This window comes from Aplidium turbinatum, chromosome 4 (assembly GCF_918807975.1).
Source record: "Aplidium turbinatum chromosome 4, kaAplTurb1.1, whole genome shotgun sequence".
In the NCBI taxonomy this organism is placed as follows: domain Eukaryota; kingdom Metazoa; phylum Chordata; class Ascidiacea; order Aplousobranchia; family Polyclinidae; genus Aplidium; species Aplidium turbinatum.
The window spans coordinates 8960360-8983667 of NC_137475.1; the positions used below are offsets into that span (position 1 = coordinate 8960360).

The following is a 23308-nucleotide window of genomic DNA, read 5'->3' on the forward strand; positions in this document are numbered from 1 at the left end:
TTTGACAGCTCCCCTACCTCCTCACTCCCACTTAGTTCTGAGCTTCAGAGACAGGAGTGGGTTACGCTGAGCCAGTTGAGAAAGAAGAAGAGCGTTTTAATACTTGTTTGGCATGAGGGTCGCTGCTGCATGTCAGTGCGAAGCGATAGATCAAACAACCAACTGCATCATCTTTGGTTGTTTCATGTACTTCCTTCTCCATGGAATAACAGACTTCCACAAACTTGATGATTTGACGAAAATGTGGCTCCAATTTCTTCCGTTCGGCTGATCACAAGCTGTCTGCTTCATACGAACAACGGCAATAAGCGGTGTATTGTTTTTGGGCCAAAAGATTTAACTGGTTCCGGGCCTAAATTAGCCTCTCAACGGCCCTGTATGTAGGTTGCTGTCTTGCTGAAGACAATGCTGCAAGCTTTTGAGTGCTGTCAAATCTGAGAACTTTCTGGCGTTGTTCCAACGCTGAGGCCTACGCAACCGACGACAATTTTAAATGTGTCTGTCGTATCCAGGCTTACGCCCAGTGGTTGAAAATTTAGATCAAGTAGACTGGAAGGCAAGGAAGCCAATCTTCTTGTCTACATTTAGGCATGTCTTAAAGTGTCCTGTCAAAGACACAGCCACATGCTCGAGCGGTGTCGAACAGACGCCCTTTTGAGTGCCATACTAATTTCAGGTAAAGGGAAGTAAAGGTGAGGAAGGTCCACAGTAAAGAATGGCTAAGAAGTTGGATAAGAAGGTGGAGAAGATGCAAATAATATAAAAAATAGTTGATGACGAAACAATAAACATTTCAAATGGAATGCGACTGTTCTGACAATTAATGGCTAAAGAAAGGATCTAAGAAAATCATTAGTCAATTTAAGTCAGTCAGTTAAGTCAATTCAGTTAAGTCAATTTATTTTGTTTCAATAACGCCATGAATAAACAAACAGACTGAATGAATGTGCTTGTCAAGACAATACATTGTACAAATGTTGACTATATAATGACGCATTCAGGATGGTAGCGAAAGACCATAGTCTTTCAGTCACCACTAGTAAGCCACAACCCATTTAACCATATAAACCTTCAAAATACAACTTTTATAGTGATCTTGGATAATAGTAATAAAGCGATAAATGATTGAACGATGTAACCAACTAATTACAAGCTCCACTTTTGAATCGTACATGCCGCAAATCGACCGACTTAATTCCTAAATCTCGAGCAGGGGAGGTACAATTCAAGCGATAGTCATCATCTTCAATACTTCTGAAGCTTGGATCTTTGATGATGGATTTCGCATCGTTTCCTGTTTCCGATCTCCAAAGATCCCAGGTTCGAGATTTAGGGAAAAAATTATCGAAATTCGCTTGGCTGAAAGGGTTGAAGAAATATACGTTGTTTTCGACTAAAGGAACATCATTTGTCCAGAAATCTGACGGGGAGTACATCCGTGCATTGCTATTAGCAATGTAGATGACATTGTCAACAATCGACATTGTCTGCAAACAAGAAACAAATTAATGTACTTTTGCACACAACTTGTGGTACTTTTTAGTAATACTGGTTCTCATGATTCTTGGGTAGTTGTAAAGACATAGCCTACAGTACGTTATAATAAATTATTTAATATATTGAATTACAGTAAAATAATATAGATTTAGCCTGAACAAAATTGTATAGAATTATTAGTGACTTTATTAAAAAAAAAGAATTAGATTGCTTCTATTTGTTTTTATTTTTGCTTTTGAACTACATTCTCATTTGCTTATCGGACTAAAATCGAGGTTTTCAATGCTTCTTTAGACCAAACTAATCAGCAACTTTCTAAACATGCAACTTGTCCATGATCTGCACAAGTTTTCAGCTTTTTCAAATTAGAAACAATCACACTGAATACTACACTATGCATCAATTAATTTGGCCAGCTAGTTTTAAGTAAGCAACAAAAAGCTTATTGGTTTTAATGTTGGTGATCAAGTATGGAAAACAGCTGGGACTAATTTTGTGAAAGTAATTTGTTCAATCAAATATAAACTATGGTCTAACCGAACAACCATTTGCAAGAAAGTTTTGTGTCAAGCAATTAATTTTCTTTAAAATTATTCCCTTCTCTTACCATGATCAGTTTCATTTTACGTTTTTGTGACTTTGAAGCTACAAAAAATGGATATTTATCTTTTTTGTTTGGCCCGATATATTTTTTGGTATGGTTAATGTTAGATCTTTATTTTTTATTTAACTGGGCAACTTAGTTTATTACGAGTTTTAAAAATATACTGAAGCAACCGTGGATAGAAACCCAGAAATGAAATGTAACATAATCTGTTAAAGTACTGACTTGTCGCGGAATTGTACCAGGACCTATTGACTTGCAAGTTCCGAAAACACGGTTGCTGTTGGTGTGGTAAATCATGTTGTTAATTGCTTTGTTGTTGAGACCACAATGAAAGTTGATTGGGCAATCGGTCAAATCGTACAGCCAGTTCCTTTCAACTGTAATTAGTAAAGAGATTACTCAAATTAGAAATACAATAGTATGGGAAAGTCATATGGATATAGATATAAGCAAATGAGTAAATTACCTTTGGAATGGTCATCTATTCAGGATAGCCTACGCCCTTCAAATTTTTAATACATTTAGATTATTCTGAAGAAACAGACATTTTGCAACAATTTTTACCAAATAGCGCAAACCACATGCCACGTAAAAATCTTTATACCAAAGATTTTAAAAATTTCCAAATATTTTTTGGAGTATTTAAAGCAATGTTGATTTGGCAACTCCGTCCGTCTTGTTTCAATCTAACTACAACGAGTGTTGTATTTAATGAAAAATGATACAGTTAGCACCTTGACTTTCAGATGAGGGCATTCAGTTTATGCGCTTTGGAATTTTTTAATCAATCAGTTTTTAAGCTTTTTATCGAAGTGTTAACAGGTAATGTTGTGAAATCCTTCATACGAAGACTCACATGATTAACAATGTTAAAACAAAAAGATTGCAAATTATTTTTTACATTACATGTTTTACTTTAAAAGTCTAAGTGAAATCAATTACACACACCGATTCTATATTTTTCTGGAAAATAAATAGCGCTTTTGCCAATTTATATACAATAGTGAAACAGATTAGAAGGAACAAAGATTAAACCTTTTTTTCTACAGTATAGTTGAAGACTATTTTAATAAGCACAACAGTTTACTTTTTGTGCCTTACCGGTCGGTTTTACCAATAAGTAGAACAATTGCCGGGTTTATGCGTCGTTTATGGGTTGATACATTGAAAAGAAGTGTATCATTGCAAAATAAATTAAATAACGCGTTTGTTATTGTTTAGATCATGAATAAACATAACTGATCAAAACATCCTGAAAAAAAAACGTTAAATTTCCGAACGAATAATATTGCATTAAGAATAAACGTGTTTATATCACGTGTCAAAACAAGAATAAAATATGGGGTAGGCTACAAAAAGAAAAACGTCTTATTGATATAACCATAAAATGCAGCGCTGGTGCAAACTGTACAATAGATGCAGTATGGTAAATGTTTTTTTGCTTTATTCACCATAACCATTTTTTTTTATTTGCAGAGTTTTTGAGATAAAATGACAACACAAACCTGTCATCCCTGACGCCCCAGTGTCCCCAAAAACTCCAAGAGATCCATAAAAGAAAGCACGGGAGTTGTATATCGTATTTTTGTAAATCAATGCATGAACAAAGCAGAAATTCAAGTCCTGATTTGTAAAATTAACTTTTTAAGTTGTCACCTGATCAAACTTGAAAAATTATTTTAGAAAAAGCTTCCAACATAATATTATAGTAACCTAATAAAACAGAGTAAGCAAGAATGTTGTCTCCTTGATTTTCCTTCCTTTTAACATAAATTGTCAATCTCCGGGCACAGTAGTAATCTCTCAAGTTTCAGATCTTTGAAATTCGCATGATAATATCTGTTGCCAGATATCCCCACTAAAAAGTTGCCCAGTTGATACCCGAAAGTTAACCAAACAATCTTTTTCCTGTTTTCCACGCAAGTTTTTGGAGAATTCTTTCCTTGTTAGGTTTATAAAAGTTGCAGACTCACAGCTACCTAAAGAGTATTGTATTGTTCTAAAAATTATTGTCAAGCCCACCGATGGCATCGAACAAAACAAGAAGACACACGAAAAAGTGTGGGTATGTACTAAAAGACTTCACTGCAGCTTATGGCGCATTGTTGCGAAGAGACCTTGTTCTGAAATGTTTCGACTCCATCTCAAACAAACGCATTGTACCGTTTGGCAACAACATCATCTCCAATAGCACTTTTGTTTACAGTAAATTTTGGGTTATGTAGACTTGCACGTCTTCCAGGATTCGAGTGCTAGATGGTTGTGCTGCACAGCCACATGCTCTAAAGCGGTGCCGAAGCGATGCCCATTCGAATGCCAAACCTGGGCTCTCATCACTTTAAGAGTCACCACTAACTATTCTTTTTCATTTTGTTATTACTTATTAATAGAATGCGTTATATAGTCGTCAACAAACTGTCAAGATGATGTAAAGTAAAGACATGACCCTGTGACCGTAGCAAAGCCTTTACTGTGACTTTTTAAAAACCATATACGTAAATAATTACCCTTTCTGCGGAACCACAGACTTGATTTGATGAAAGATAAATTCCTCCAAAATCGTTCAGGATTCCGCAACCATAATTGTAAACGTGATTGTACTTTATGTAATAGACTTTATGGTCACCAGTGACGTAATCAGAAGCAAAGGTATCATGCCAACCAGCCTAGAACAAGAAAAAAATATTTTCTTTTCGTCCCTGACGATAAGTCTATTGTTACGTCTGCAATACTTCACCATAGTTTAATCATTTCGCTAGTTTCTAAGCACTCAGATAATATGAAAAAAATATGACTTTCTGTGTAGCTTATGTTATAAAATTGAGTAGGTGATTTTTTTAACAATTTTATATTGAACAAAGCTTTAAAAATCAACTGCAGACAAAGCTGCAAAAAAAAGCCACAAACTTGATATCTTTATTTTATTTATTTATTGGCACCGGCTTCATTTGACTTAAAATGTTTTTATGAGTCGTTCTAAAAAACTGAACTGCAGATATAAATACATCCTGTCCTACATAAAGAAAGAGCACTCATCTTAAAATAAGAAAATGTCTCAAGAACTATTGTATGGTAACATCAAAGATTAGCAAGGTGAATGGAGAAAATGGACTTCATGAATAATAAAATATATAAACCAAAAAAGAAGTCACAACTCACCCTGATTCCAGCATACGAGGAATAACTAATATCATTTCTTGTTATATGTACATTTCTACTTCCTTTGATGAGCATGCAAGCAGGCTGAAATAAAAATAATTTAATTCTCAATTGCACACATCACTTATTGGCTTTGATTTGATAGCATTTTTTTAAAACCTGTGTTGCCACCAACTTCCGATAATAACATGTTGCTTTTTAGCGTATGATCACAAATTCTCATAAATTTGCAACTGGCAAATATTAGTTTTTGTCTCAAAATCTTTTGTCATTTACATTTCATCATTTGTCTGTGCTTCCTTGGCACTTAACAGTTTGTAACTTGATACCTTGCATTCTATACATTGCTTGTCAGTTTTCGTTGCTATAGCAAGCGGTACACCAAATTAAATTTACTTTAAATTTCATACACTGACGCTTGTATGTAACCGGAATTATTGTACCGTTATTACATCTGCACAAAAGACAGAGTCTACATTGAAGTGGAGAGTTTCTATTCGCCAAGACGCAGCGTATGGTTTCAAAGTGGCCCGTCTGCACTTATAATATAGTATATTGGGTCAAATGATCGTTAATTGGACATATCTATGACACCATGAAAAAACGAAATCATTGAAGTGGCAAAGAGATTATGCTTAAAATCAAAGCCTTAGAATTGGATGAACGCGAAGCTGTGAGGGGACTTCGTGAATTTGATAACATCACTAAAAATCATTTCAATTTCATCGATCCGATTTTCACAAATGCACCTCACACTGACATCTGACCGCGCTTCTCTACACACTGTAACTGTTTATACGAATGGTCACAATCGTGATAATGTGGGCATTTTTTTGGGCCCATTTTGTGGGCAAAATGTAGAACATTGGAATGTATGGTATAATCTCCTCAGATGACAACTGCTAGTATGATATGATATCAATTGATTTCATTGAAGAGTAATCGTCACTCATAAAAAATATATTTTACTTACTTGTAACATATTAGAAACTCCACACCCTTTTATGGTATTTTTATCTATAAGTATGTTTTCATTATTGTACAAGTTGTTGGAATCTGCTGAGTTGCTGAACTCTGTTCCAATTCCAAAATAACCTACATCCAATATTTCGTTGTAAGAAAACTGCAAAAGATTGGCATCGATTGACTAAAGCAAGTGTTTTCAATAAGGTTAAAATTTTAATGAGCTCATGTGGTTTTTAATTTGACTGCCAAGAGCTACGTGTTTCGACTGTAAGAAACTACAAAGATGATATTATTGTCTCCAACGAGGCTGAGCAGTGATGATATTGGTTCAGCACCGTTTGAGAGCACGCGTGTTTGTCGTCTGCGTACCCAGTGGTGAGAGCATCTGTACGAGATTCAAAAACAAAAATTGTTACTTTTCATGAATTACTGTCTTTATCTTTGCAAACACTCATTAGAATGCCAAAATAAGTTAGAGCCGCTGATTCGATAACCATGTGTAACGTCTCTGTTTCCAGCTGTGAGTTGTGTTACATTTGTCATTCTGCAATGGGGACTATTGTATTGTGTATCATCGAGTGTTATATCGCAGTAAATGCAATATAAAAGAAAGACTTTATCTAGACAAGACCCTCAATGACATGTCTAAATAGGAGCAGTTGACTCGATGACTTTTTGCATTTTGCCATCTCGGCTCTTTGTTGTGTTACATCTGTGATTACTTCCTGTTCTTTGTTATTACCACAGTGGAAGCAAAAACACTTGTTTTCGTATCCATTTTTGTTAGGAATGCATAGCTTCGAAATTGCTACGACACCATACAAGACAGGTAAACAAATAAAATTTAACTAAGCACAAATAATTCTTTATTTAAATATAAGTTCCCTTTTACTTTTAAATTGTTGGATTCTTCCGCAAAAATTGCCGTGTGACCAAGGTGTCTAAAGCGGCAGCGATAAACCGTAATCTCGTCACAGTCTGTGAAATCCAACACAGCGGGTCTGTTATTGAAGCCATCAATTCCACGGTCACTGCTGTGTCGGAAATCCAAGTCAATAAAAGATATTTCTGTTGCTCCACTGACTGGAATGCAAATGCATAAAAAGAAGTGTTATTATAGTACAAAAAGTTTATGTAACACACATTGCACAGTATGCTCAACAAGATCATCTATCATCAGTCGTCATCTCTGCGGCAGCAGATTGCGCATCACATGCACTGCGCATTTACAACATAGTGGAAAAGCGTAGTTGTTGCCACTTTTTTTAACCACTAGTTGAAAAAGCAACAATATGTTGATGTCATGCTGCAGTGGAATTAAAAAAAAGTTATCCAATTGAATTAAGCTACTCATTGTAATTTAACCACAAAATGCCTTTGAAAATACATGTAAGCCGAAATCGAAGGCAACCAAATATATATGGATAAGCAACTGGTTTTCAGTATATTAATTTTTATCGTATTTAGGCTGATGCTAAAGTACTGAGGGTTTGGATTAACTAGACCGGAAAGCAATGAAATCAACCATTATGTTCACTTTTCTTTTAGAGACATAGTTGGATACTTTGGTAGGTACTGACATACTTCCAAGCGTTTTGAGGTACTCTTACTCCTTGACGGCATTTGACTATACTGTTCTAACTAAAGCAGTGACTTTACATTTCGCTTACCAATAGTTGAAAATCCTTTGAAGTTTTTTGTAGTAGTTGGTGTAATTCATAAAGCAAATTCTTATAAATGAACAGACAAGCAAGTTTACCTCTGAAAAATTCTGTTTCTTGTGAAACATATACGTCTTCTGTTGGAGACTCCCCGTCTGGTGGAACAATATAAAATCTACCCAAGTCGCCATCACAAAAGAATTCTCCTTCGGCATCCAGTTCTAAATAACCAAGCTACCTATCTTAATTTAAACAATAAATAACTTGTATAGCTCCAGTAAACACCAACTTCTTTCTTGAGGCTCGGTTTTAACAATTTTGAGTTCACATTTAAACATTTAGCCTACTTGCTAAAAAGTCAAGCTTAGATGATCCTTTTCCAGTTTAAATTAATGCAGATGGGTGACTTCTCAGACTTAGACAACACAACGAAAGGACACAATGACTCCTTGACAGTTGGCGTAAAGCGCAACTACCCCCGAGTGCCTTCTCAAAGAAAGAACACTCCAAGGACTAAGAAAAACTATTCAAACAATTAACAACTGCAAATGATCTTCAGACGGCCAATACTTTTTATTCAATTGTCTTGCCTGAACCAGACACGACAGCCTCAGATGAATATTTAGTCCAAGTATCCTTTTATACAATCTATGGATACGTGTTTGTGGTTTGGCATTAACTTTTTTTAAATTAGTGTGTCAGGTGTCCGCTTTCCAACAATTATTATACAAGTTGAAGAAAAACTTTCCTTCTTTTCTTTCTTATTACGTGGCCGAGAAATTAATATTGTCTGGTTTTGAAAGTTTTCAACAGAAATCTGGTTTAATTTACTTTTTATTTGGATTTATCACAGTATACTGTAATATAGTGAAATAATTTTGAGACGTACTAAAGGTATAGTTAAAAATAGAGACCTAAACTACCATCTTTGAAACTATAGTAGCCTACGTGATGAGGCTACATGACACTTGCATCAACAAGTTCAAGCAATTTAACGAAATGAATTAAAAAATAAAAATTATCATAGACACATAATTTCATGACAAGTTGTAATACAATTAAAGTGCCACCCGCTCAATTCTGATCAATGAAGCTGATAAACAAAACATCTCTGTGGCTACTTGGGCAGACTATAAATGGAACTTTCAATGGAAGTCAAGCACCACTAGACTTCATTTGTTCATCCTCCATGCCGACACCCGTCCTACCGGCCTGACCCTACAAAGACAGGCGTGGGTGTGCCTCAGCCGTCTCCGTATGAGCGTCGAGTTTTTACGTTTAACCATGTACCAATGGGAAATAGCTTCTTCCTCTACTTGTGATTGTGGTGCTGAAGAACAGACTGCAGACCACATCATCAACGATTGCACCATATTCAAGTCACCAAATGGAGTGGAAGATCTGCGGGTCTTGGATGATAAAACCAAAGACTGGCTGCTCTTTAGTAGCCTTTCAGCTTAGTCCGGGAGCATTGTGAATCTGGGGTGGTAAAATTATAGACCCTCGGCCCCAGAGGCTCACACGACGCCGACAAATTAAAGATATCTCAGATACTTCGGCAATGTAGAAAAATATTAAACCCTATATAAATACAGTATTTACTTGGGTTTTGCGAATTCTTCAATGAAATCGGTCTAATTTGATTTTTTTTTCTATCTATCTAATCTATTATTTTGATTACTTGAAAACTTATTTTAACAAATTTCTAGCTAAAGCATCGTTTAAAATCTTGTACTTATCAAAACTAACTTTGCTGTTTCAAAAGTTGGTTTAAATATTCAATAACCTTCATATTATGACATCTTCGATGTCCATTTTAAACGCTGAAGAAACAGGATTTATGAAAGTGCATACAAACTATTGCAGATATAAAAAAAATGTCTAGCAACTTTGGTTTACTGCTCGGTTTGTTCTCTATTTACCGGAGAGCTGTTGCCTTTCAACGCTAAAGTTTTAAAACAAGGGAAGTTTTAGGTTAACTATGCTGTAAACACAAAGAAACGATGCTTTTTTGCTTCAAGGATAAACCCGAGATGTTTTTAGGTGTAACCCCATTTTTTTCTTACCCAAGAAAAATGATAATAAAACAACCTTACCTTGAAATACATTTTCTACAATGTAGCGATATCCGGAAGGTTGAGGATGTCTTCCCACAGGGAAACGGAGAGGAGGATTAAAAAACACTTTGTCAGATGTGATGTTACTAACTACACCTCTTTCTGCAACCCAGGCATGAAATACGATGATCTCAGGTTTGTCAGTTAGTGATGATGTGTACCAAGACGGAATGATGTCTCCAGCCTCATACACAAAACCATCTTTGTTACGATCAGGGCAATTATTCTGCAAAGATATTGCCACAGCTTCGGTATCAGATAATGTCACACCAAGATAATGTCGTTGTCTTCTATAAACATTTTCTTACGTCATTTCAATTAACTTAGCGAAGTGGCTGAGTAAAGATCGTTTCTGTTGCTATTGCAGCCAACAGCATTGGTTGCATTCTTTCATGCTCGTATAAATTTATCAACGCTTTGTAGGGCTAAGGTGTTGCGACCGTACCAAATTTGAAACTGATGAGGCTATAGCCTGCTGTTTCGGTTTCAAGCAAGTTACAACGTTTCCTTACCTTTTTCAAAACTTTGCTATGTTGGACGTGTATTATGTTCATTGTTATAGTCAAAAATGGAAATAAACTGAACTGTATCATGTTTTTTTGTTTACATTACTGTTATTTTCTTCTATACAGTACAGAGGACTGCTTTAAATTTACAAAAGCACTTTTAAGAACATTGATCATGACGGATTAGCCGATACAGTGACACCTAATAAATTAACCATAACAAAAGGAAATAATTTCTTTCAATTGTGGTAAATTTCAAAAAGCAATTATTGATTTATGCTACTATCTTTGCGGTGCTTTACGTAGAAGAACTTTTTTTCTTGAAAATTAAGCTACCTGGCGAAATCCTCCGGATCCTGCTCTGTCGCAATCAGAAGTAGGCATCAAGAGATCTTTGATTATGAGATAAGGACCCTCTCCCATCAGCTCGTTACCGTCCCAATTCTGCAGACTAGGTTTTCTAGAAAAAGTTTGAAAAATATTTTTGGCTTGAAAGAAAGAAGATGCGGTAAACATTGCTGAGCAACAGACTAACAAACAAGAAAGATAACAAGACAAAAGGAAAACAAGCAATCAGCTCTCCGAACAGCCGGTATAACAGTAGGCTACAGCCCACATTTTTTGCAAGCTTTGCCTTTTTTCTCGTTCAAATTTTTGAAATCCACTCATTTATTTCAAAATAAATGGCAAATTTGTATTTAAGTTTATTTAGCATTAATACTCGCCTGTGAAAATAAATCAAAGATGTTTTATTCAAAGTTACGATACAATAACAATATTTTTTAAATAAGTTTATGAAACATTTTTTTCTAGCCATTGCACTGTTTCATGCAAAAAAAAAGCAATCCCTATTAGTGCTTAAACGTTTCAGTGTTCCAACATCGTAAAGTGAGAAAAAATATGGGTAGGCTAAAAATTAAAAGATAAGCTTACCAATTGAATTATTTAAAAAAAAATTTTAAATAATTATCTGAAGAATGGTTAATGAATATTTAAGAATCGTTGGATACTATACTCACAAAGAATAAAGACATACTTTGTTACTTTTACAAACACCAAGTGATTTGTAAAAAGTTTCCCAGTGTTGTGAAGTACACTGTACTTTGAAGTATCGGGGGAAATATATATCTAGGTGTTCAAATGGCGGATCTCGATCCGGTTCCGGATCTTTTCAACTTTTTGTGTGAACCTTCCAATGTCAATGGAAAAGATGGGATACCATGTGGATGACAATGAAGCATTTTGGTTTGGTGTGCTTTAGCATCCCACATTCAAAGACTTGTCGATTTATGCCCTCACATGTTTATTGCTACCCGTTAGTAATGCAGTTGACATGCTCCACTTTCCATGCTTGAAAGTGACTCTACAAGAAGTTAACTGTGATAACGATTTGTCATGTTTAGTCGAATTTCTGAAAAATTTGGACACTGAATTCTGGAATAGGTTCAAGGAATTTTATGAAATCAGTTCAGTTATCGAGCTACACTCATCCACCGTCTGCTGATGTTGATGGCACTTGGAAAACCCAGCTTTTCACTGAATATGCATTGCTGGTGTCAAATGTAGGTAGAGCTGTGTAATTTATAGGAGATGAGATTTGTATCGCAGATCCAAATGTGTTTTGGTTATCACTTGTAACCTTGAAAAGGTACCCAGTTATAATCAGGCTGGCTAGAAAGGTCGTTACTTGCTTCGCTTCTACGTACTTTTGTGAGTCGTTGTTTTCATCAATGAATTTTGTAAAAAAAGCGAGCATAGAACAAGACTCACAAATGCTCATCTTCTTGAGCTTTTGAGGATATCAGTAGGGTGACAGAAAGCCCCGTATCGATGTTATTGTGAGATCTAAACCAATTCATTATTTTTCCCACTAAAACAATCTTGCAGCTGTTGTACACTTCACTTTTGACTTTTACAAAGTTATTAATGTGTTGTAGGGTACATTCACATAAATAAAGCACCATAAAAATTAAAATATGTCCAATACGTTTACTATTTGTATTAAGTGGATTGTCATGTTGTCAGGTTTGGTTGTACTGGATCATGGCGTAAATCATTTGAACACCCCTGATATAGGCAATATATAAAATACAGTTGCTAGTCACACAAAAACCTTTACAGCTTGTTTCACCCAAATTGGGATAATCGTAAGGTCTTTATTCCAATAAAATTTAGGAAATACGTTGTTTTCTAGTTTGTCGATTCTGTATGTATTCAAAAGAACGGCTGACCTTGCTCTGTATAGGCGTTTATTTCCAAGAAAAGCATGTTTTGAACACCGTCCATTAAAAGTAGCGACATAAGCTACTTGATCAAAAGGCAAAAAATCTGATCCCTGGATTACGCTAGCTCCTGATATTATTGGGGTTTCGTCACCGGGATATCCAACTATTGACAACTTTGAATCCTGCAATTGGCATTATAGTTGAATTATATGTTCTACATAGCAAAATCAAAGACCAGTAATATTCAAAACTGATTATCATGCGAGTCAATACCGTAAAGTAAAGAATAAATTAAGAAACAACAATTTTTTTTTTCTAAAGTTTAATTTCTGTCTCACGTAAAAATAGAAAATAAGTTATTTCTGTGTTGAAGCCAAACAATAAAAACCATGTCAAAGAACCAAATTGAATGACAAGGCAGTACAAACTGATACAGCTGACCTGTTTATGACCTGTTTATAACAAGATATTAACTGTTTATTAACTGCACAAACTACAAGTGCTACTAAAAAATTGTCGTTATCATAACTTATATTAAAAGTGGAATGATGATGAAAAACTGGAATAGTGGAATGATGATGAATGAAAAACTTCAGAAATCGCCTGCAATCGTGTTGCTTCTCGAAGACGCCACCTAGAGGTTGTCAATCTTTGAAACATAAATATGTTAAATGACAACTGTTTAACTTTGAGATGGTGCAATAAACGTTTTGATCAAAGTTAACTTGGGTTTGTGCTTTTTCTCGTTTAAAATGCGGTAGTTTTTTCTGTGGACGCTTACAGCAAATAAGTGTGGTGTGTATTTTTCTAGGACTATTTCAAAAGCATATGTATAAAGGTGAATAAAAGATACGATCAAAGAAATGGTACTGAAAAATTCCCAAGAGTTGAAAATAGCATTTTGAAATCTATGATGTCCTTGCAATTTAAAGAAACGCAATAGAGTGTCACGACTGCCTGTTAAGGTACTTTTTATAGGTTAATTTTGCGTTAAGTTTGTCTTTGTCTATCTGATGACTTGTTTGTTAAGCTAGAATACTTATTCATTCTTTCTTCAATTGCGTTTTTCTTCGTTATGATGTAGCCTTAACTTAATCATATTGCTAAACTTACCCTTCCGTCCATTGAAATTCTGCTTGTAATAAAATGCGTTCCTCCTCTTACATACAAAGTTGCCTTGTCATCAGTTGAGCCTCGTTGTTGTCTCATTCCAGATATTGCACCTGAAAGCGTCTGGAAGGGTCCATTCCCTTGTCCAGTAGGTTCCAAAGCCGTACCGGCCCACGCGTCATCACCATTGCTTGCGTCAACATAAAATATATCGTTGCCTTTGTTGGCTTCAAACGTTTCAGCTGCAATTGGTCGCTTTGGGCACGGAGCTTCACCAGAAGTTGTAACCTGTATTTAATAACTGTATTACACCTGACTGATTATGTAACCTATATTACACCTGACTGACACCCGTGAGACAGTTGCACTATCACAGAGTAGGCTACATGGATGTGTCTTTAACAAAGCGCTGTTTGAATTGTGATGTTTAAATATGGAAACAAACATTGGCTGTCTTACCTTATTCTGGAACGTTTGTAATAATGCTGTCGCTTTGTGGCATACCGTACGCATAGTTTCAATTATAAACTTTAATCACAAAATATGTTCTTCCCCGTTAGCTCAGTGGGTTAAGCGCCCGACTTTACACACAAAGAAATCTCAAGATGTTACGCTGATTTGGCTTTTGTGGTGTGCGCTTGAGCAACGCATTTCAGAGCTCTCCATTTAGCGGCACCTTGTAGATGGAAAAGTTCACAGAGAACAACCAGAGGAAGCTTCATTTTGTCAATCTCTGTTACCGACCCTGTGTCAATGCTTCAAAGCCTCTATAAGCATGCGAAGCTGCCAGGAATAACCTATCGAACACTTTGTTGGTCATACGATGATAATGTAAACCAACAACCAAATGTGTAAGAACAAGAATACTGTAGTTTCAGACTTGTTTCTTTATTTTAACTGGAAAAAAAGTATATTTTGTTTTAGAACTACTGTATTTTTGGGAAGTAAAATATGCCTACTGATCATTTTTTGTTTCAAAACAAGGATATACAGTATTTTGTGTCAGTACTTTTAATAATCTTAAATAAACGTGATAACTCGCTGCTGACGTCACATTATGAAGCTTGACATAAATCAATTTGATGTTTGCATGTTATTGGTTTAAAGTTCAGACCGTAGACTTAGTTTAGAACTATACGTAATAAGGTTGTGTAAATTATTGAACTTTTGAGTCTTATCCACAATAGCGTTCGATTGCATACGACTTTCCTTGAAAAAAGTATCAAGATGCAGAAAGTTTAAGATCAAAAATATAATTGCAATATTATTTTTTCTTGCTAAAAATGTTTGAAGACTGATAAGGGGTACGTTTATCACACAACCTAAGCCGTTGCGGAAGAAAGCTGCACATGTTAAATGTTTTATAAGCTATAGCAACTGTATTTATTTGTTTCTAAATTTTGTTAAAATTACGTCACTTTGAGAACAACGTCATCACTTTATATAAAGTGATACAACTTCTGAAACCGATCTCAAAAATATATAGATAAATTTTCGTTCCTTCAATTGCCTAAAGGATATTTGTAACCAAGATGTTTGAAAATGTTTCTGTTTCTCTTTGCGCAATGATATTTGCCTTCACACCATTTCGTTTGTAGAACCTACTTTCATATTTTTGTTTCACTTCCACCAAAGATGTAAACACTTGTATGATAAACTACTGTCTCGATGAATTATAGCAGTACTCAAACTTTGTGAGATCAGAATTTCTTATCCATGTCCAATAGGGTTAAAATATTTGGCGATAAAGAAATAAATATTAAGTGCTAGCTGACAGGAAGGTACCTTTGTCTCTCCCGTCCTAAATGTGGTGAAAGTACTTTAGAAAAATGTGCTAGGACTACCAAGTTCTTGATTATCTTTAAAGTAAGACCATAGCATCAAAGTTGGTAAGGCATTAGATAGGCCTATTTTTACAAATCATTACACATAGATTTATGGTTATACCACATGTTGTCTTGCACTCATATAATAGAAGTAAATACTCATAGTTCATTGTTATAGATTTTATTTCTCTAAATTTTCCATTTGGTGTCAAAGCATTATAGTCCGCCCCTATAAAAAGAGTCCGTTCCGATAGCTCAGTTGGTTAGCGCGTAACTTCGTGAGCGAAGAAGCTTCAAGATCAAGCGGCACTGGTTCGACTCTCGAAGTGTGCGCTTGAGCAACGCATGGTAAGGACCTCTCCAGTCTCCATACAGCGGCACTTAATGAGCTCGGTAACCAGCACTGCGTCAAAAGCTTCTACAAGTATGCGAAACTACCATGAATAACCTATCAAGGCTTTGTCAGTCCGAGGATAAAGATTCAAACCAACCAACCCAACCAACCATTTATTCTTGCACATTATCACCTTACCACGTATAGAAATATTGCCAACAGCATGGCAAAACGAGACATTCTTCCTCGCATTCCAGGTAAGTCTAATACCATTTTACAACTTCATTTATATCATCAGTAATTGTTTTTTTTTCCAACAATCAAGAACATTTAAAATCAGTAAATTCTGTCCAAGACACAGCGCTTGTTTCAACTAATAGACCGAATAGTGCAGAGAACGGTATACAAAGATTGATTATTTCAACCGGAAATGTTATGAACGAATTGTAACAGTACGATGACTTGCTTCCCCTATTGTGGGACGAGCATCTCATAATTTGATACTAAAGATACACAAGAGATTACTGCATTAAATTTTAAATTCATTACTTTGTGGTTGGCTGTGTTGAAAGAGTTTTCTTATGCGGGTCCTTCGATAAGATTAGCAAACATTTTTCGCCATTAACCAGTCAGAAGAAATCAAAGGGCTAGACTTAAAAACCCATGTCCCTTGCATATGTCAAAATTTATAATCTACACATGACTACAGTACTCAGACTGCGTTAATATTGATCATAATGTATTCGACTGTAAATCAGCTAGGCACTATGTTGGCACTTTGTTTTTATTGCACTACACTTGCATACTGTTGAAGGTATCAATCTACAGCTTAGCTCAGTGGAATTAAACCAAACAATTTTAGGTTGAGCTGAATCGAACTGAGTTAATAGCCCCATCTTGTTCAACGTAACTTTGTACATATAGCTCATGAAACCCTGAAGTAGCCTACGTTGTCTCTCGTACACCAATGCGTGTTTGTGTTAGACTCATGGATGGTTGTGTTTTCCATATTCGTTGCAATAAATTTGACGTAAACGATCATCTGGGTACATGTTTGAATATAATTTACACCAAAAATAAAATACAATATAAAGTAACCACAAAAACAATAAAAAATGCAGAAAAACGTGGTAAATGTTCTTTATTTTTAAATTTTTCTTAATTGTGTGGTTCTTGGCAAAAGACAATCAACAAAGTGTGACCTGGCGTACGAATAATTACGCAAATGATTTTAATATCAGCCTTCTATACTTTAGATGACTGTCGTTCAGAATTTTTAGAGATAGTCGCTTTTGTACAACAGCTGAGATTAAACATAATTTTATTGACTGCAGATCGTAATCCACCCAGGTAGTGCATCAGCAGCAAAGGTGATGCAGAACTGTATAGGAAACAAAGCATTGATACAAAGTTCACATATGTAGAACTGAGTATCTTTGTCTCACTTGTAGCATCAATTGTCACCATGACCATCACTGGCAAAGTAGAGATTATGAAAAGCATTGATAGAATCAGAAGTAGTTTTACGTTATGGTTTAGGTTTGAAAATTTAAGACTAGAACAGCAAGTTGCATCCTTTTTGTCTTCATTTAAATCCTGAAAAACACTTGATTTCATTGCAAAGTAATTTACAGTATCAAGAAAGTTCGTCAAGATCACCACAGTAAAATAGAACGGCACTGTAACAAAAATTTACTCGGTTCAAACTGAGGTTTTTTTAAACAGGAGCAACTTTTTAAACGTCACAGTTTGGTGTATTTTACTGGAGAGAAAATGGAATTACCAGTTCCATACACTCAAAGGAGTGTGCTGTGCACGCCACGTTCATCATTGCTATTCAGAATTGCACTTTTTGCGCCATTACAAACCAATTTAGGGTAATTGTCAGCATCCAATAATTGTAACTATAAAGTTACACACAGTCTTGAGTCAATTCTAAGCGAATGTCTCAGTGGCCATCATTTGACTTTATGTCGATGGAGTTCGTGAAAATAAATATCAGTGTCTACGTTCAAGCACATCAGTCAAAGTTTTTACAAGAGTAATCATGGGTTTTTGGTGATTCTAAAATGGATAACTATTGAAGTGTTTGTTAAAACTTACTGTAGATACACAACCAGCATCATAAACAAACCCTACAAAATACTTCCCACATGCAATGAAAGTGTGTTTTACTTACGTTGGCATGGGTCACTTGATTAACGCTGCATGAAGATTTCTTTATTGCGATACTGTCATCAATTGTGTCATTGTTTGGTGGTACGACGTCATTCATCTCATTTCTATTCTTTTCTGGTTCAGGTAAAGGTCCTTCTACTACTCGAGATTTTGCTTTATTGTCGTCTGCATTTGTAAAGAAAACCAAACGTAAATTTAGATTATCATAATAATATTGACCCAAGCTCAACGTAGAGTCAACAAAAATATAATTTAAGTCCAGTGCCAATAAAGGGCGTGGTCTCTCCAAACAAAACACTTCCAAAACAGCACAAAAGACATTATCATTAAATGTAAATTAGTAATGAGTTGATAAAAGAAAAAAGTAATTCTCGATCAAAAAGAAAATTGTTTTGAAAAATAAATGCTAATCCAAAAGGAATGCTAAAATATCGTAACAAGTGTAAGGCTCCGAAAAATATGCGGTATTTTCTTCCAGTTTTCGGACCCCTAAAATTATATCTGACCAGATCGAAAAGTTTCCCTTGTAATCCTTTGTCAACTCTAGGCTACTGGCTTAAGATTTCTTAATAAATAGTTTAACGAACACATTATTATTCAGTATAATCATACTGTACATACTGTACTGTGCCTATATTATATATATAGTATAGGCCTACTGTAAATTTCAAATTCTACAGCATTCCCTGAATCAAACACTTTACAGTATATAATAATTATACTGCGCCAAAGTTTTGTATGACCTTTAGGTCTGATTGAAAAACGCCTTCAAATATTCTCCAAAAAACAAGCAGAGAGTACCACAATAAATCGATAAAATCAAATTTACTGTACAACTGGCAAGGCACACACCCATGGCTCCATCGCTAGGCTGCATCGATGTGAATTTCAATAGATACTTTTCGAACTTAAGAATAATGTACTGATAAATCACGGCTTTTATATTTCAATGAAAGGTAGGGAGTGGGAGGAGCTTGGGAGACCAATTGCCCCTCACCATGAAAAATTTTATCTTGACCTCTCAAAAATATTTTTAATACTATTACAAAGTTTTAATCGCATTTTATTGCATGTTATATGACGTTTCATATATCTTTGGCTGCATTTAGTTTCTTTATTTTTAAACAAACTCTTTATTTCAAACAATTGCTCCCTAACAATAACAATTTTGTTTAGCGGCCCTGATGAGAAGTCCCATTGACATTTTAAAAAGCCTCTAGTCAATGCAAACAATTTTAATATTTCCATTGAAAATTTTTATGAACCTTTAATGCACAGATACTGTACCTTGATTCGGTGGTGAATTGTTTGGTAAATCCGATCCAACGCCTATCACTTTTTGATGCATTGCTTTTTGGTACTTTTTAAGAACTGTGATATTTAGATAAATGATCATTGAAGATTGAACAAGCCACCCAGTAACAATAAACATCAAGAATGATTTTGTTTGAGGAACAAAAACCTGTGAACAGTGTTTTGTCGTCGGTATGTCTTCATCTGCAAAGTTTAAGAATAGGGTCAAATTGGCATGTAGTTACCTTAATTCCTTAATTCAAATGATTTCTCTATTTCGTGTCTCAAAATGTAGTAAAGTTAAACTGGGCTATGTAATTTAGATTTATACATTTGAGGTAGGCCTACAACAAAACAAATTCGTTACAAATGACACAATGTGGACTAATTGGTTCGGAAGTTCAATTTTACCTTGATTGTAAAGCTAAGAAAGTATAAATAACGTCAGTACATTAAGATGAATCTACAATGAATCTAATAATCAAGAAAACGAAATATTTTCTAATCTAACAGGTGTTAAACCCACAACAATGCTTGATATGAACGACTCGGTTACATGCTTTGTAATACAAACAAATTTATTTTTACATGAGTCAGTTCAATCATAAACAGCTAAAAATCGATTTGATCAAATAGCAGCTAGATCATCTTTAGTAAAGCATATTCAAATAGAATCAAGTTCTATTTGAACAGGTTTAACTGAAGATGATCTGGGACCTAGGACCTAGGTGCTATCTTATCAAAATCAATTTTTACCTGTTTATGATTGAATTAATTAGTGTGAAAACAAAAGCGTTTGTAGTGTGAATCTCAAATAACATCTTCTTAAATATTGTATACCTCAAGATTTCTTTTTTTACTTGAAAAGACATTTGGTACCTGAAAAGCATGGATGTCTTTCGTTTGAGGCAAAAGGTAAAGGAATGCAATTACAAAAATGTGCACAATTCGCTCCACTGCCTACAACAATGGCAGTTATAAGTGAAACAAGCCAATTGAGTGTTATCAATATCTTTCGAATGCAGTCTTCTCTCTTTGCTTTTCCTTCTCCAATAGCCTAAATTATATCCCAGCATTAACCTTAATCAATCAATCCACGATTTATTTTGCAGAAACAGTAGTAGGCTACATGGTCGGAATGTGCAAGTTGTAAAACCTACACACAGCAAAAGTGGCATAAGTTTCCATACTGACAGGGAGACAACGAAACGACCATACGGTGTAATATTCATTTGCCACCCTACAAAAATAACGATTTTGTCATTTCAGACAAAAGAAAAAATGTAACAGAAAAGTATAATGTTCCCATGTTTCAAAATACACAACAAAAGGAAAAAAAAACATTTATTGAGATAACGTTCAGAAAATTACAAGAAATAAGCAGAGATTAGATTTCTTTAACATACAAATTACGATTCTCCATGACTTTGTAAAATTAGGCTTTTTATCTCTTTTTTAAAACTACAAAATGATAAGTGTTTCAAGCTTGTTGGAACCTCTGACCAGACCATTGGTCCCAGTACATGCATCGATTTTTTTCTCCAAATTGTGCGTTTAATCTATTGATTAAATGGTTACATCTAGTCTGATATCTTGTGCTATGCTGATGAATAAATGAAGCATTTGTCAATAAACCACAATACATGGAGGATACTGATTCGTACAAACTTTGTGCAAATGTTTTTTTATCTCAATGTCGTATGATATGTCCTTTAGTTTCAAGACGTTTAATTTGAAAAATAAAGTGTAAGTGTGAGCATAATACAGCATGATATATTAGTAATTATTCTGAAAAAGTTTTTTGGAATTTTATCAAAGGATCCGGTACACTGTCACAGCTCTTCGCCAACTTGATATATACCCCTTCGCCAATATATAGTCATAGTCCTTCGCCAACTTTATTTTATAGTATTGTAGTATAATACTACAATACTATACTGTAAATGTCCATGATGACTAGGCAAAAGGCTTTGATTAAAGATTCGTTGTATGCCCACTGTTTTCATTTATTTACAAAAACATAATGATAAACACAAGATTTGATTAGAGGTATTTTTATCAACAGTACGCCTATTAGCCTACTAACTTTGCTGGAAGAAATCCTTCCGACAAAATACGAACTCTGTCGAATTCCATAACAAAGCAGGCAAATACATCCATTCATTGCCAGAAACAAGGAAAATACAAAACCTTCACGAACTACCCACCAGTTCATACGGGCTTGGTCTTCCTCAGGATTCCAACTAGATTGAACTAAATGTTTAGTATAGGCCTATCGTGCACAATTTCGTTAGACGTTGTAGCCTACTGCGTGGTATTGAAAGAAATGGTTGTTAGTCAGAAAAAGTAAATCTAATAAGCTTTTGATTTGCAAGCGCCGCTGTTCACATGCGATTGTTGCGAAGACTCACTCCAGTGGACCACAACTGCACATGTGCACAATATCGTTAACAAAGGGGTTCAAAGGGTACTTTTGGACTTGGACCCAAGATAATGTTAGGGGCCTGCAACTTTTCGAAGGGGCCCAAAAATTTGAAGAAACCACCGTGTATCGTTTGGATATAGTTTGTTTTTCTTAGAAGTGTCTTGATTTTGGGACTAAGGATTTCATTGTTATCGTGCCCAAAATATCCTCTCAACGGCCCTGTATGTACATCTTGCAAAACCTCCATGGTGATACCAGTGGCCAGAACATTGTTTTCTATCAGTGCAAAAATTTACAATTAATCCTCGCCGGCCTCAGGGTCTCACCGAATGAACGTGCCCCGAACGCCCCAGTGATGGAAACTCGAAACCAAGTCCAGTATGTTGATCCACAGTACTTGGTGAAGCAGAAATCGGGTTGACTGAGAGTGAGTATTGCAGTGAAACATCGCGAGATGGCATGTTGGGTGGTTTAGAAGGGAAATTAAAACAGATATAGAATTTGAAATTTTAAAGGGCAAACAAATGTGAGTGGATAAAGTGTTTATTTAGTCCAAAAATCTAACAAGATGAAACAAACCAGATATTCGTTTTCAAAAAATAATTAAATAAAGTTAATAAGAGAAGAAGTGGTTACACCAGGTTAATACAAATAAAACCGTTTTACCTGAATGGTGAAACTGAATTCCACTTTCTTTCCAATGCCAGTCTATCATTTAAAATTTTATATAATGAAAAGATGCCAAACAATTCATTTGCAACAAGTAGGTTGATCACGTAACCATACACGAATTTGTGACGTAAGGTGTTGTGAGAACGCGCAACTGCAGCTATAGCAATGGAATTCACCATTATCTAAGACAAAATGTTCGTAGCTTGTGAATTAGATTTTTGATTGATAATTAGCATTTACAAATACGTCAACACTTCAAAAAATCTTTTAGATTTTACAAGTCTATAAGATTATACAAGCAATGTTTGCCGTGGGATACTAGGCTATATAGAGAATCAAAGCGACAAATAATCTGTATCAAAGCCGTGCAATCATTGTCTTGTCACTTGCTATATCATAGCACTAATACATTTTGCAACAATTCAATCAAACAAAGTCAATGATGTTTACAGTAGCTACAAAATTACTACCGGTGATGTAATTGTCATTTTACACTCATTTTTGTATCCATCACATTTTTCCGGAATAACCATTTATAGTTGTAAGTAAACAGACAAAATCTGCTAAGTCACTGTACCTGCAAAACTGGCACAATGCAAAACAACAACATAGCATGAGTTGATTCGTCTGGAACATGGCAAGATGAGTTGGAAATATTGTTTGGTAACGTAGTAACTTTCAGGCTCATCAATGTAGACATTGCATTTATGTTATTACAGTAAAATAGTAATT

The 23308-nt window shown here is 35.1% G+C and overlaps 2 protein-coding genes across 2 annotated transcripts; both read right to left on the reverse strand.

Moving 5' to 3' along the window:
* Positions 1-889: 889 nt before the first annotated feature.
* LOC145768876 (uncharacterized) lies at positions 890-16343 on the reverse strand. The gene is made up of 13 exons (XM_082580482.1): positions 16207-16343; positions 13852-14136; positions 12745-12920; positions 10850-10973; positions 9987-10233; positions 7989-8111; positions 7122-7312; positions 6237-6386; positions 5264-5347; positions 4612-4770; positions 3610-3727; positions 2327-2481; positions 890-1487 (listed from the first exon to the last, which is right to left on the reverse strand). Exons 1-13 carry the CDS (start codon positions 16279-16281, stop codon positions 1143-1145), a joined length of 2232 nt encoding a protein of 743 aa, XP_082436608.1. The 5' UTR covers positions 16282-16343; the 3' UTR covers positions 890-1142.
* A 907-nt stretch (positions 16344-17250) lies between these two features.
* LOC145769352 (uncharacterized) lies at positions 17251-23308 on the reverse strand. The gene is made up of 7 exons (XM_082580964.1): positions 23154-23308; positions 22571-22758; positions 21566-21722; positions 20359-20536; positions 19474-19683; positions 18188-18351; positions 17251-17604 (listed from the first exon to the last, which is right to left on the reverse strand). The coding sequence occupies exons 1-7, from the start codon at positions 23274-23276 to the stop codon at positions 17254-17256; spliced, it is 1371 nt and encodes a 456-aa protein (XP_082437090.1). The 5' UTR covers positions 23277-23308; the 3' UTR covers positions 17251-17253.

Coding starts and splice junctions, on each gene's coding strand:
- LOC145768876 (XM_082580482.1), bottom strand. CDS start 16,281: ATGGTATTAGACTTACCTGGAATGCGAGGAAGAATGTCTCGTTTTGCC. Junction 2,482..3,609: donor TGGGGCGTCAGGGATGACAG/GTTTGTGTTGTC, acceptor TACTAATTACAG/TTGAAAGGAACTGGCTGTAC. Junction 1,488..2,326: donor CTGGTACAATTCCGCGACAA/GTCAGTACTTTA, acceptor TCTTGTTTGCAG/ACAATGTCGATTGTTGACAA.
- LOC145769352 (XM_082580964.1), bottom strand. CDS start 23,276: ATGTCTACATTGATGAGCCTGAAAGTTACTACGTTACCAAACAATATT. Junction 21,723..22,570: donor AATTCAGTTTCACCATTCAG/GTAAAACGGTTT, acceptor AGTTCAATCTAG/TTGGAATCCTGAGGAAGACC. Junction 19,684..20,358: donor AAGACATCCATGCTTTTCAG/GTACCAAATGTC, acceptor TAAACTTTGCAG/ATGAAGACATACCGACGACA.